Raw genomic sequence first — 15,368 nt, forward strand, 5'->3', positions numbered from 1 at the left:
TTTATTTGGACATCAGAGACAATGAAGTGTTGTGAATAATCAAAACTGATGAAAAGCTCGAATCCATTGAATCATCACAGAGGGACTTTGTCAGATTTGTGGATGCTGAAATTGAATGTTAGTAAATTTAAAGTATGACACGTAGGAAGTAAAAATGTGAGGTTTGCATACACAATGGAAGATCTGGACATGGAAAGTACCCCTCATGAGAAGGACTAAGGAGTCGCAGTGGACTCGTCACTATCGACTGCCAGACAGTGTGCAGAAGCCATTAAGAAGGCTGACAGACTGTCCGGTTTATATAGCGCCTTGATGTGTGGAGTACAAGTCACAGGAGCTTCTGTTCAAGCTTTATAATGCACTGGTGAGGCCTCATCTGGAGTCCTGGGTGCAGCACAAGAAAATGTCCAGAGAAGAGCGACGAGGCTGATTCAGGGCTACAGGGGATGAGTTATGAGGAAAGATGAAAAGAGCTGAGCCATAAATGATGATGAAGAGGAGACCTGACTGAAGTGTTTAAAATGACGAAGGTCCAGTGGATCAAGACGGTGACTTTAAAATGAGTTCATCAAGAACAGCTGGAAACTTGTTAAGGGTAAATTTCACACAAACGTTAGGAAGAGAGAGAACCACAGACACGTGAAATAAATGACAAAGTAGTGTGGTGGACAGTAGGACTTTAGGGACCTTCAAATCTCAACAATGTTCCTTTGGAAGATTTAGGAGGATAGGACTAGCGAGCTGCTTTGGTCTGTTCTTGTGCAGGTGGTTCTACAGTAATGTTGTAAAAATCAGGAAGGGGCAAATTATTTTTCACGGCACTGTAGATAAAAGAAAAAGAAAAAATGAAGCAGCATACAGTATGTGTGTTCAGATAAATCTTATCCTGTATTCATAACTGCCTTTTGTTACCAGACCACCCTGCAGCCTGTTGCCGCTCCCTTGTGCCCTCTCGAGTGCCTGGCCTGGCACACTATGGCTTGTACTGGACTTGCTCCTGCCCTGTCTTGCCTGGTGAAGGGATAGGCTGCGGTTCCCCACAAGCCCTAAGGGTGTACTAAACGAATACGTGGATTGTTCCAGAACGGTGAAGCCTTTCAAGTTGTGTCGTAACCGGCCTTGTGCTAGACGCCTGCCCAGAACAAAATATTTCAGTTTAAACGAGACCCGTTTGGTCCGACGGGATGACATGCTGCGTGTTCCCCTCTGCCTTTCGTTTTTCAAAAATAGCGCATGGCTCTGTTGAGATGTGACATCAGCTGGCCCGGCCTGACGGCCTGCCTGTTAAATTTAAAGTCCAACTATTTGAGCGCTCGTCTCGTTGAAAGGTGACACCCTTGTGCATTGCCAGCTCCTGCAGAGAGCGCCAGTCGAAAGGGACACCCAAGCCTTCCCCATCTATATATGGCTGCTTGACTGCTGCCTTCTCTTCACCTGTTGCCTGGTGCCAGTCTACTTCAAGAGGGGACATGGCCTTGCTTTACAGCTTGAGGTTAAATCACCCCCCTCACCCCCCACTCTGGCATTCCCTGCATGCCACACGAGGCAAACGGTTTATATCTGGCAAGTGCAACGCTCAACGTACACCAGACTGCAAAAAGGCCGGTCAGACCCCTCTAAATGCAAAGGGACACGACCCTAAATGCATCAATAAGGCCATTGCTGTCACACGGTCTGGTGAAATTCTTCCTTGAATGTGCTAATCGGCATGCAGCTTGTCACCACACTGCGGACCCCCTCTTCTTGAAAAATCTCTGAACACTTTTGACGCTCTGCTAACGCAAGTTAAACCCAACAAGATATCAAAGCATCTACTTTAAAAATAAAAATACTCCTTGTTGTGCACCGTATCTGTCAAAAGAATCGATCGACTCTCAATCGTCACATCAAGGTTACAAGTTTCATAATTCCGTAAGTGCGGCTTTGTAAAAATGCACGTGTGTGTCCAGAGTTACTTTTGACGCTCTCTGGCTTTTTCTCTTAACTGCTCAGACCAGCGTTTCTCAACCTTTACGTATTTGCGACCCGAGTTTTCACAACAGTTTTAATCGCGCCCCCCTAATGTTTTTTTGAAAGGAGCCCACTAATACCAATTTGTTCTTTTTTAATTAGTGAGATATCATAGGTGCATATTTTATTATACCTACGTAACTGTTATCGACTGCAGTGGGCTGGCGCCCTACCCGGGGTTTGTGTTGGCTGGGATTGACTCCAGCAGACCCCCGTGACCCTGTAGTTAGGATATGGCGGCTAGAATAATGGATGGATAACCTTTATCGACATTTATCTAACTCTATATTTATTATTATTAATAAGTTCATTTGTTTTGGTTTCAATAGATGTATTTTTCATATTTTCGATTCTTGTTTTCTTTTTTTTCACATCTTTGTGCAAGATTGAGAACCACTGGCTTAGACGGTTTTTCTTTTTGTGTTTTAAAATGATATACGGTAGGGGATAATCGAACATTTTTGAGATAGTTAGTTGCACCTTTATTTTAGATCGATAGATAGATACTTTATTAACCCCAAGGAGAAATTCACAAATTTTGTGACAACTGAAAAAAATAATGACAAATTTTTGACAACTGAGTGCGATATTTTAAATACTGTAAAAAAAAAAAAAAAATTTTTCCAAGGGAAAACGCCAAAGTCTGCAATAGCAAACTGGACAATCAGGAATTTCACAGAAATAACATTAGGATCACCGGAGGCTGCTGGCCTTCCACCCACATGCGACATTTCGTGGAAATGGATACCGACACCGATCACATTGGCGTGTGCTGTGACAACATGGCGTTCAGTTCTGGGAAGCTCCGGGTCTGCCTGCCAATGAAGTCGTTTGGCAACACAGGGAGAGAAATGGGGGTACAGGGATCATCCTATGGACACAAGAGTGAAGGTGCTGGGACGGAAGAGACCATCCTAGAGGCTGACCCACTCTTGCTGGTGTCTCGGCTCCCACTAAACAAACCTGATGGGTGATCTGGGGTTGGAGAAGGAACAGAAAAAAAGCACTGAGGCTTAGGGAACAGTGAGGATCAAGTCAAGTCAAGTTGGGGAGCCTGCACTGGTACAGCGCGTTGCCGCACCCACCACACGACGAAACAACTCGGGATCCCGGTTGGCAACCCTCCAGGCACACACGCGGTCCAGTCCTACCCTCCGGAAATGACCCTCTACCTGCCGTAGCCAGGTGTCACATGGGCGACCCTTAGGCCTGGTCCAGCCACTCGGGTCCCCAACAGTGAGGATTTTACGAGCCCGATCACCCTCAGGGAAATGCGTCACATGGCCGTAGTGCCGTAACTGACGCTCCCTCACAATGCAGGTCATGTGCCTCATTCGGGACTCCATGAGCAACACAAAGTCAAACCAGCGGTACCCAAGGACAGCACTAATGGAGTCCAGTCTTCGTCTCAGGTCACTGGATAGCGTCTATGTCTCACAAACAGGAAGCACCAGGACCCTAAAGACTTGGACCTTCGTCCTTTTGCTGATATCAGGAGCGTCACACCCCCCTTTCCAGTGACCTCATGACCCCCCGTGCTCTCCCAATCCGTCTACTGGCTTCATAGGAAGAGTCACCAGACACATGAATGTCACTGCCAAGGTAAGTAAACCTCTCGGCAAGGTTGACACTCTCACCGCAGACAGACACACTAATGATGGCCGTGCCCAAGAGGTCATTAAAGGCCTGGCTGTTGGTTTTTATCCAGGACACTCACAAGCCCAGATACTCAGACCCCTCACTCAGTCTCGAGAAACCCCCGATCAGAGCTTTGATTGACTCTGTGAAGATCACAGCATCGTCAGCAAAGTCAAGATCCGTGAATCTTTCTTCACCAACAGATGCCCCCACAGCCACTGGACCCCAAGACCTTGCCCAACACCCCAGTCCATGTAAACATTGAACAGAGTAGGAGCAGAACAGACCCCTGACAGACCCCAGAATCAACTGGGAAGAACACTCACAGTACCAGAGGACAGGCCGGCCACGATATCCAGCAACCCTCGAGGTGATCCTGCGAACCTTCAGGATGCCCCACAGGGCAGCTCGATCGACTGAGATTTAATTCCTGTATTTGTTCACATTCCCTTGTTTTATTTCTTAACTGATTTTACTCTCACTTATTTTTATCGTGGTAGTTTTTATTTGTGTATTAAAGAATTTTGAAAGAGCTGCCCCGCACGTCATTTATTTCACGGACACCGAACGTTTGAGATGAAATGCACTCGGCACTTGTTCTGCACCGGCCGTCCTGGTCATATGACTATTGATGGCCGGGCTCAAGGAGGTGACGCCACCTGCAGGCAACCTGAGCAAAGGTTGTGACCTTTCACTTACGATGCAACGGGTTAGAAGGTCACCCTTGGGATCTTTTCCATATCCTAGCTGATGGATTTTTCTAAACCTTTTTTGCTCAAAGTCCTCACTGTTGCTTTTGACTCCTGCCCGATATGTGGACCCTGATTTTTTTCTTTGTACGTATGGAGTGAACCGAACCAAACCAAAACACAAGACAGTTTGGATCCATCCAGGGCTTCTTCTCTGGCTTACGGTTCCTTTCTTTTCTTGTTGATGCAGGGAGAACAGGAGGACTCAGGACGTGCACCCCAGCCTCCTCATCGTCTGCCACTGTGCTGCCCTGCTAACTAAACATCCAGAGCCCTCCATCATGTTGGGGACAAAGACACATTTGTTCCTTGATTTTCCATTCTATGACTCTCCGTTACCGAAATCGATGACATTGACCTGGGCTGTGACAACATGGTGTCCAGTTCTATGAACACACAGTTCCTGAGCTCTCAGCTCCAAGCGGGGTCAGAAATAAAAGACAAAGAGTAGAAGACAAAGTAGAGCATCGTAAAGAGTTTCAAAAACGGTGCCCCGGTACACGTGCAGAGCAGGTTAGAGATTATGAAAGTACTAAAATTCAAAAGTGATCGAATATATGGACGTAGGTGATGTGACAGAAGTATGTAGTGTGGAGGACTGCCGGCTTCATACTCCGGTCCTCACCCCCAGGCCACCAGGAGGAGCTCTCCCGACAGCAGGATCGTGCCCCGACTTCCAGCAGGGCATCACGGACCTTGTAGTGTTTATACACAGCCCTGCTGGATACCTTGGGGGCCGCTGGGAGTCGCTGTAGGGGGGCTCGTGGGCTCATATGTGCCCTATAACCCGGGAGTACGTCACGGTCACGTGACAGGAAGAAACGACGTGCTCCCGGGTTGAAGAAAAAGGACTGTTTACCCTGACGCGGAAGGAATAAGGAACTGTGGACTGGTTGGGCAGAAACACCTCCGGGTCAGGGTGTATAAAAGGACTCTGGGAAAGTCCAGACACTGAGCTGAGCTGGGAGGCAGGAGGGCAAAGTGTCTGGGTGAGGAGGAGAGAATATTGTAGTGTATTGTGGTAAATCTATGAGTAGTGTGCAGGGTGCACTGTGTTAAAGAAAAATAAAGAGTCTTGGACTTTTACCTGGTGTCTAGCGTGGTACCTGAGGGTTCAAGGGAGCACTAGCGCCCCCTACTGCCACAGTAGATTTTGTTCGGCTTTAAAGTCGGAGACTTATAGATCATCTAAATCGTGTTGCCATCAGGGAAAAGTAGTATTTCTTTCCAATGAAGTGGCGTATCCACGAGAAATAAAAGATTTGTTGTTTGGTGAAAGTGAAATCCACATACGCGAGCGGCAGAGACCCGAAGTGGCTGGCACGTAGCGCGGGCTGGAGGGTTCGGCTAGCGAAGTGAGCAGGCGGCAGAGCCCCCTAGTATGTATGTATGTATGTGTGTGTGTATGTACTGTATATATATCTCCTTATATATAATTTGATACTATCCATATGTATGGTGTTCGTGTCAATACCTCGACTCAATACAAGTTAGAACCATGCAATGGGACTCTGCCTCTGTAGTTACAACATCACGTGGCAAACGCGGACGCAGTATTGCACAGTTGGCTAAGAATGTTTGAATGCTTCAGTGGCGCTGCTGGATGGCCGAGTATAGTCAGTTGGTGTTGGTTCGAACAGATAACAGTAAGTTTGGTTGGTTTTTGGAACGTTAGTTTGGTGGGGCGTACTTTCCAGGACTAACATCGTCGACTGACTTAAACCCTTGGACACCTCCCGAATCGTAAGTAATTTAGAAAGTACCGCCATTTGCTTGGTACATTGAAATCTATCTTTGGGCAGTTCGGTTTTGGCATCCGTCCTTCTGACACCTATTGGCAAAATGAGTAATGACGGCTGGGTATTAACAACGGTCATTGTTTAAATTTTAGCCGATCTCAGATCTAAAATGACAACTGCAACATAATTATTACACACAGAGTCGTAAAATACGGTTTGTTTTGAAAAGTTTGTTTGCCGGAAAAAAAATCAAATGAGGTGCGCCGAAGAGCTGAGTTCACGTTTCGCAGCCCCGTTTAAACAGGAAGCTCTTCATTACATCGGCGAAAAGGTCTATTTTAAGCACAAGTCAGTGCCATGATAACAAAATCATTTCAAGGACTTAAAAAAACAATTCTTTGCAGAGAAAGTATGGATTTCACAAACGTAGAATTTGTAGCTCGTTTCGATCGGGCTCCCAGTTGCTAGTGTATAAATATATATATAAACTGCTCAAAAAAAATTAAAGGAACACTTTGAAAACACATCAGATCTTAATGGGAAAAAGAAATCCTCCTGGATATCTATACTGATATAGACTGGGTAATGTGTTAGGAACGAAAGGATGCCACATCGTTTGATGGAAATGAAAATGATCAACCTACAGAGCCCTGAATTCAAAGACGCCCCAAAAATCAGAGTGAAAAAATGATGTGGCAGGCTAGTCCATTTTGCCCAAATTGTACGCAGCACTTTGTATGGCCCCTGTGTTCTTGTATACATGCCTGACAACATCGGTGCATGCTTCTAATGAGATGACAGATGGTGTTGTGGGGGATCTCCTCCCAGATCTGGACCAGGGCATCACTGAGCTCCTGGACAGTCTGAGGTGCAACCTGGTGGCATTGGATGGACCAAAACATAATGTCCCAGAGGTGTTCTATTGGATTTAGGTCAGGAAAGTGTGGTGGCCAGTCAATGGTATCAATTCCTTCATCCTCCAGGAACTGCCTGCATACTCTCACCACATGAGGCCAGGAATTGTCGTGCACCAGGAGCCACTGTACCAGCATAGGGTCTGACAATGGGTCCAAGGATTTCATCCTGATACCTAATGGCAGCCAAGGTGCCTTTGTCAAGCCTGTAGCGGTCTGTGTGACCCTCCATGGATATGCCTCCCCAGACAATCATTAACCCACCACCAAACTGCTCATGCTGAATGATGTTACAGGCAGCATAATGTTCTCCATGGCTTCTCCAGACCCTTTCACTTCTGTCACGTGCTCAGGTGAACCTGCTCTCATCTGTAAAAGCACAGGGCACCAGTGGTGCATCTGCCAATTCTGGTATTCTATGGCGAATGCCAATCGAGCTGCATGCTGCTGGGCAGTGAGCTCAGGGCCCATTAGAGGACATGGGGCCCTTGGGTCACCCTCATGAAGTCTTTCTGGTTGTTTGGTCAGAGACATTCACACCAGTGGCCTGCTGGAGGTCATTTTGTAGGGCTCTGGCAGTGCTCATCCTGTTCCTCCTTGCCCAAAGGAGCAGATACTGGTCCTGCTGATGGGTTATGGACCTTCTATGGCCCTCTCCAGCTCTCCTAGAGTAACTGCTTGTCTCCTAGAATCTCCTCCATGCCCTTGAGACTGTGCAGGGAGACACAGCAAACCTTCTGGCAATGACACGTATTGATGTGCCATCCTGGAGAAGTTGGACTACCTGTGCAACCTCTGTAGGGTCCAGGTATCGCCTCATGCTACCAGTAGTGACACTGACTGTAGCCAAATGCAAAACTAGTGAAGAAACAGTCAGAAAAGATGAGGAGGGAAAAATGTCAGTGGCCTCCACCTGTTAAACCATTCCTGTTTTGGGGGTCATCTCATTGTTGCCCCTCTAGTGCATCTGTTGTTAATTTCATTAACACCACAGCAGCTGAAACTGATTAACAACCCCCTGTGCTACTTAACTGACCAGATTAATATCCCATAAGTTTCATTGACTTGATGCTATACTCTGATTAAAAAGTGTTCCTTTAATTCTTTTGAGCAGTGTATATATATATACACACACACACACACACTCACACAAGTAAACAAACATACTGTCAGTTTGTTACGCCTTAATACAAGGTGTGAGATGGGTGCACAAGGTAAATCCTATGGGCAGGGTTGCCAGACTGGGCTATTTTTGAAAAAGTTGTGCAGGGAAATTTTTGGATTTGGCAGTGTGCTGGTTTGGTGCTATTTTCAAAGGGTATTTGAAATGGCAAAACTCCAGGTGTAAAAATCCCAAAAAAGATAAAATCACCAGGATCCATTCAGGAAAAAGCAGAGAAAATCAGGAAAAATGACAATCCTAACCACGTCAAAATCCAAAGAATAAAAAGCAAACTTTCAGTGGTTTATTCAGTTTCTGGGAACAACAATAAAAGGCAGCTGCCTTTGCCACACGTTCCACTAGCTCAAGATGGAGCAACCCTGAGACGGACTTCTTTATTTCCTGTTCCTGGAGACTGATGGAAGTAGTTTGAAATGCCATTGAAGTGTTTATTCATTTGTTCATAATAATTGTCTCTCCGAGTATTTCTGGAGTATTTTGTTGATCGATTATCATTAAGAACTTTTACACTTTTCTGAATATAAAACTACGGTATCCATCTATTTTCTGGTCCTTATCTAGGTCCAGCATCCTAAGCAAAGAAGCTCAGACGTCCCTTTTTCCCCACCACCTCCATTCTCAGGCTAGCTGGGAGACCTAATTCCTCTACTGTGTCTGAGGTCTGCCCCCGAGGTCTCCTCCTGGTTGAACATGCAAGAAAGACAAACAGGAGGCATCCTATCCAGGTGTCCAAACCATTTCAGCTCCCTCTGTTCAATGCGAAGGAGCAGCAGCTCCACACTGAGATCCACCCAAAGGTCTTCACGCCTCACGCCATTTTGAAGGCCCAGACACCCTGCGGAGGAAGCTCATTTGAGCCACTGACACAAATACTTCTGCTGCTTGGCCCCCCGATTAGATTATTAATGCTACACTCATAGCCATCTTGGAATCCAACAATTACCATTTGTGACATCAGTAGCACTCTAGGTTTAGTTTAAAACACTATGGATGACCACCAAACCTCTCTCTTATTTGGCTGATGTCAGAGCTTTAAAAACAATTGTGGGCCCGGTATACGCCTTTTGCAAGAATGCACGAAGAGGGAAAAAATGCCTGGGGTAACAATTTTATCCACATTACATCTGATTGCGGTATTTTATTTTTCAAGTGCATGCTATTATGTGGCTGCATAATTATTACAAATGGAGAGAAATGTTCTTTTCATGCATGCGTATTACAAAACATCAGAAATATGTTGTTATTGTTAGTAGCTGCCAGATGTTAATACAGTTTACTACCTCAAGATAATGTAGAGGTCTCTGAGCCACTGCTGAAGGACATAACTAGTAGAAAACATGAAAGCTATGATTTTCCACCATCAAGTTATCGTTCCTCCATTATTTAATCCTCTTTCAGAGGCCAGAGCCAAACCAGGAGGCAGATATTAAAGTTGATTGAAGCATAAGAAATCTGACAAATGAGAGGAGACCCCTCATTTCATCAAACCCATTTGCTTAGCTAATAGCTAAGATGTCCCAACATCTCATCCTGATTCTTCTTAAAATCCGTCAAGGTTTTTGCTTCAACTCCATGTCTTGGCCATTTGTTCCACAGCCTCACAACTCTTTTTGTAAAATAAGTGCTTCTTGGCTTCAGTCTTTAATGCTCTTCCACCTAATTTCCACCAATGTCCTTGAGTACGTGATCCACCCTTATGTTGCTGGATCTCCTTTACCAATGCCTTTGAGGATTTTGAACACCTGGACGAGGTCCCCACGCAGTCTCCTCTGCTCGAGACTAAACAGTTTTAATTCTCCGACTCTGTCCTCAATCTCTGAGATGCACTTGGTTGCTCTCCTCTGCACAGCATCAAGCGCTGCTATGTCTTTATTGTAGTGTGGTGACCAGAACTTCACACAGTACTCCAGAAGTGGTCTGACTAGTGCATTATATAGTTTGAGCAGAACGCCCCTTAACTGAAATTCAGCAGTTTCTTTGATACAACCTAACATATTATTTGCCTTTTTAACTGCTTCTATAGATAGATACTTTACTAATCCCAAGGTTGGTCAATGGAAATGTCAACATAAACCCCTAAATCCTTTTCAGAGGTCGCTGCCTGTATGACACTGTCTCTCATCATTGGTTACCCGTGTCCTTTAGAATCGATTTTAAAATGTTGTTATCAGCATATGGAGTTCTGAATAGTCCTGCTCCTATCTGTATTCTGGAGTGTCTGTCCCCTTCTAATCCTAATCTACATCTTCGATCCTCAAACCCTGGTCTCTTTATTGTTCCAAGAGCTGAGCATAAAAGAAGCGGTGTGGCGGCCTTTTGCTGTTATGCATCAAAAATCTGGAATGTCCTACCAATATTGATACACCAGGCCAATACCGTGTAAAAGTACAATCAATAAATAAATAATTGAATTTGGCTTTTTCATTGCTGTTTTTAGTGCCACGCCTAATAGATTAAATATGTACTGCAGTATCGCGTCACTTCGTGCATTTGCGATCTCTATTTACCTCTCATATTCTGTGTTTTCTTTTCCACTTTCCAGCCATATGATCCAAGTACTCTGCAGTCACCTGTGACATTGGGAGGTACGCCAATAGCATCAACTCTCCTATGGATGAAGCATAAAAACAGTAAGGAACTCTTTAAAAACCTTTCTTTGGGTTTTTGGGTCTGGTAAGTCTTTGGAACTGCAGATATTTTTTCTTCAGCATCTCGCTGGCTGGTATTTTGATTTTTCTGTCCTCCCTGGCTTTCTCACTATAGCATCGGACAAATGGAGGAGAAGAGGGGAACGTTATGAGACCAAACAAAGTAAGCAGGGAGAGAGTGATAAGCTGCCATTGGTTAGGATAGCATAAACTTTGGAAACGGCTATTTTGGTTGATGAAAAAGAAAGAAATGCAGCGTATATTTGGTGTAGGGGGGTCTCCATGCGATTTCAGGAATATTTGTAACTGAAGATAACAGAACACTGTGGCATTTTTGACATATGGTGAGGGAGGGCTGAACGTTATAGAAAAGCAGACCTTATGTAAGGCAAAAAAGTACCTGGGTGTCAAATTTTAAATCGGTGGCTTGAAAAACAAAGCTTGTATGTAAAGAACAAACAAACAGAGGTGAAGTGCCTGCAATGGCTTTAGTGTGTTTCACCTTGTGGTGACAACTAGAAATCACAGTCCAAGATGACTGGGGATATTAAAAACAATAAATACATTTGGAAATGATGGGCTTTCAATGTCCACGCCAAAAGGTTTGCTGACTGGCAGAGGTATGTAAATGTTTAAGTCAAATAAGCCAATCACCAAATCCAGAATTCTTCATCAAGACAATGGCGGAACCCAATATCCTGAAACATACTCTAGAGCAGTGGTTGCCAACCTTTATTTGGCTTTGCCCCACCTAGGCCTCTATACAAGCATGATGCCCCCCACTATAACATATACCTTATTCTTATTATTACCTATTCAAAAAGTGAACTCCTAGTCACGTGGAGGAAGCCCATAATGTCATTAATTTGGTCTAAACAAGCTTCCAAAGAACATGGAAACAAAAGAGGGAAAGGATAGGTGAAGTACTGACAAAGAAATCACTAAGAAATTGTTAAAAAACATATAATATGAAAATACGGCAAATACAGTTCTGAACACATATACAGTAAGAGATGTGCTATTCATAAATATACAATAACTTTAATGACAGCTTTTTCTGTAAGATTTCAATCATTTTATATTTTTGTGATATTGCAAAATTTTATAATCATTGTTACAATTCATATTATTTTAATGGTAAAAATGATTTCTAAGTAGAAAAACCTAAGCCGGTTATATAATCATAAACTAAAGTGTTCTTCACCATCCCTTCTATGTTTATATAAATATATAAATGTAAAAAATAAAAATTATTTGTTTATTTTTTTTCTATCATTTTTAACAGTGAATTTCTGTCTTTTCATTTTAGAAATTAACATACCTACATTCTCGAATTGCCCCCCAGTGGGGCGTGTGCCTCATGTTGGGAATCACAGCTCTATATACAGTAACTCTTATCCTTTCCCTGTCAAACCTAATGCTTAGTCCTCAAACCAAAGATGGGAAAGCTTTGCTATGCACGTCACCATGCTACATATATGATGGTTATATTGTGCACTGTGCCCATGTGACAGGCAACAGTTATTACTGACAACATGGCGGCGCTTGTTAAGAAGTCCACAATTTAAAAAAAAAGGGGGCATGTGGTGGCATCATCAACATAATATTACTGTAAATACAGATAATAATCAAACTGTTAGCAAGATATGCAAGTACCAAGGAAAAATGTCTTCTAGTCCTAGACACTCTTATGGTCAAGTCTGCTGGACTGATATACGATATTTATCTGTATAGGTGGAGTGGTGGCTCTGTGGCTAAGGACCTGTGCCGGTATCTGGAAGGATGCCGGTTCAAATCCCATTACTGCCAGAAGGAATCCTACTCAGTTGGGTCCTTAACCTGAAAAATGGCTTCAGGGGCGCTGTACAATGGCTGACCCCCAAAGGTCATGTGAAAAGACAATTCACAAAGCATGTCAAATCAAAATAACGAAAACTGAACACTTTAGTTTAGATACTGCAGAAATGCATCTATTACTTATTTACTGTGACGGAACAAGACCTTAACACGGGCTTCGTTGGGTCTTCACAACTCTTCCAAAGCATCAGTAAAATGTTCACTCATCTCTGCAACGTGGCCTGCTTAGAAAACTTGAGTGGTCTGAGGTGGGGCAACTGAGACACATTTCTCTTGATATTACATATTTAGTACAAGACCCCTGAACCCTTCATATTAACAGGTCGTCTTACCATCGGGTCAATATGCCACCCAGCACAGACATGAATAACCTGTCTAATGATGTGTTGCAAGGGTTGTGGAGACCGAAAGATGCCTGTGTTAAGGTCTTATTACATAACAGTAAATGAGTGATAGATGCATTTTTGCAGCACCTAAACTAAAGTGTTACCAATAAAACTTCCCAAGCTGCATTAATAAAACTTTTCCCTCTGATCTGTATTTTAACTATAAATGGACTTCCACTGCAAGCGCAGTTGGTGTAGACATTTTATCCATCCCCTCTCTCTTACTCACACATTTTACCCCAGTTTAATACGTTATGATTCCATAAAGTGATTGAATCTATCAGCTATGTAATGAAACACTAAGTGTTTGGTGTGTCCGGTCCCTCAGAGCAATCCGATTGGTCAGTCTGGCTTAGGTGACGTGATGAGAAAGGAAATGCGAGTGTGAGATGTACAAGGAGGAGTAAAGGCGCACGCCGAGCGACTCGTCTTCAAAGATGGGAAGAGTAAAACCAGACAAGGGGCAAGAAAGGCGCCTCAAAAACAGAGACAGAATCTGAGAGGCAGACTTGACAGAAAGGTAGTGACGGTTAAAAAAAAAATATTCAGTTTGTGGAGGACTGCCGGCTTCCCATGCCGGTCCGCACCCCCAGGCCGCCAGGAGGAGCTCTCCCGACAGCAGGATTGTGCCCTGAGGTCCAGCAGGGCCTTATGGACTTTGCAGTGTTTATACACAGCCCTGCTGGATACCTTGGGGACCACCAGGAGTCGCTGTGGGGGGGCTTATGGGCCCTGTGATGCCGTATGACCCGGGAGTACGTCACGGTCACGTGACAGGAAGAAATGTCGTGCTCCCGGGTTGAATAAAAGGACTGATTGCCCTGACCCGGAAGGAATTAGGAACTATGGACTGATGGGACAGAAACACCTCCGGGTCAGGAGCTATAAAAGGACGGTGCCTCAGTCCAGACACTGAGCTGAGCTGGGAGGTAGAGGAGCAAAGTGTCTGGGCGAGGAGGAGAGAATATTTGGTTTATTGTAGTGATTGAATGAGTAGTGTGGAGGGTGCTTGGTGCACTGTAGAAAACAATAAAGAGTCTTGGACTTGGACTACCCGGTGTCTGGAGTTGTACCTGAGGGTTCAAGGGAGCACTAGCGCCCCCTACTGCCACAAGTTCTACACATATACAGAAAAAAGACACTGAAGAGATAGCAAATATGTTTAAATTATTCTCTAACCTGTCTTTGACAGGTACTGTGGCTATGTGAAGTATATAATATCACCAAGAAGATGAATATCTTCTATACCCAATAAACACTCTAAATTGCAACATGGGGAATCATAAATGTATTGCATTATGTCAATGTCAGCATTGTGAAAATAACAAGATGTTTGAAACCATGGAAATTACCGCTGAAATATGCTGTCTTACGTATATTAAAGATAACAAGTAACTCACTGTTTACAGTACATGTGTATGCTGTTTTGAATTTTCACATAACATTACTTTTGTTTAACTTGACCTTGAGCAAAGTGTACTCAGTAGCTTGTGAAAGTAAAACATTTACAAGAAACAGAAAAAAAAACAGGCACCAGCATGGATCTCAAAGGTAAAGCCTAAGAAATCTGTGTAGAAAACTGTAAAGTCTTACTCTTACCCAGTAAGGCCCAATATTCAAGCTCACGGGGTATAAAAGTGATTCGAACAGAAATAGGATGTTGAGTTACAAAGCTCCCAGGTAACACTTGGGCTGTAAAGTGTGCATATGATCAAATAAAAAGACCTTCTTTGGTCATTTTATAAAGATGAACATAATACAACATAATACAACTAGCACTAGAGAAAAACACAGCAAACTCAACCTATTAGACTAACTCCACGACTGTGAAATATAAAGAGCAAGGAAAACTTAAAATTTGTATAATGACAGTCAGTCAGTCATTACCCAACCCACTATATCCTAACTACAGGGTCACGGGGTTCTGCTGGAGCCAATCCCAGCCAACACAGGGCACACAGGGTGCCAGCCCACCATAGGGCACACACACCCACACACCAAGCTCACATGAGGGACAATTTAGGATCGCCAATGCACCTAACCTGCATGTCTTTGGACTGTGGGAGGAAACCCACGCAGACGAGGGGACAACATGCAAACTCAGGATCTGGGAAGCAACCCAGGTCTCCTACGCCACCGTGCTGCCCATATAATTACAGTATTCAAGTAAATCTTACATGCATCTTCAGAGGTCTAGAATTTCCTAGCTGCTGTGTTTTGGTCTAAAGGCCCGTTTGGGAGGTT

General features: G+C 44.0%; 1 protein-coding gene across 1 annotated transcript in view; it reads right to left on the reverse strand.

Annotated features, from left to right (window-relative positions):
- Positions 1-11,705, reverse strand: part of LOC120538016 (chemokine-like receptor 1) — a 34,595-nt gene extending 22,890 nt beyond the window's left edge. Inside the window, exon 1 of the mRNA XM_039767372.1 lies at positions 10,741-11,705. Coding sequence (XP_039623306.1) covers positions 10,741-10,747 — 7 coding nt within the window. The 5' untranslated portion in view covers positions 10,748-11,705. The remainder of the gene's footprint in view (positions 1-10,740) is intronic.
- Between the last annotated feature and the right edge of the window lie 3,663 nt (positions 11,706-15,368).

The sequence above is a fragment of the Polypterus senegalus genome, chromosome 10 (genome assembly GCF_016835505.1).
Source record: "Polypterus senegalus isolate Bchr_013 chromosome 10, ASM1683550v1, whole genome shotgun sequence".
NCBI classification, from domain to species: Eukaryota; Metazoa; Chordata; class Cladistia; order Polypteriformes; family Polypteridae; genus Polypterus; species Polypterus senegalus.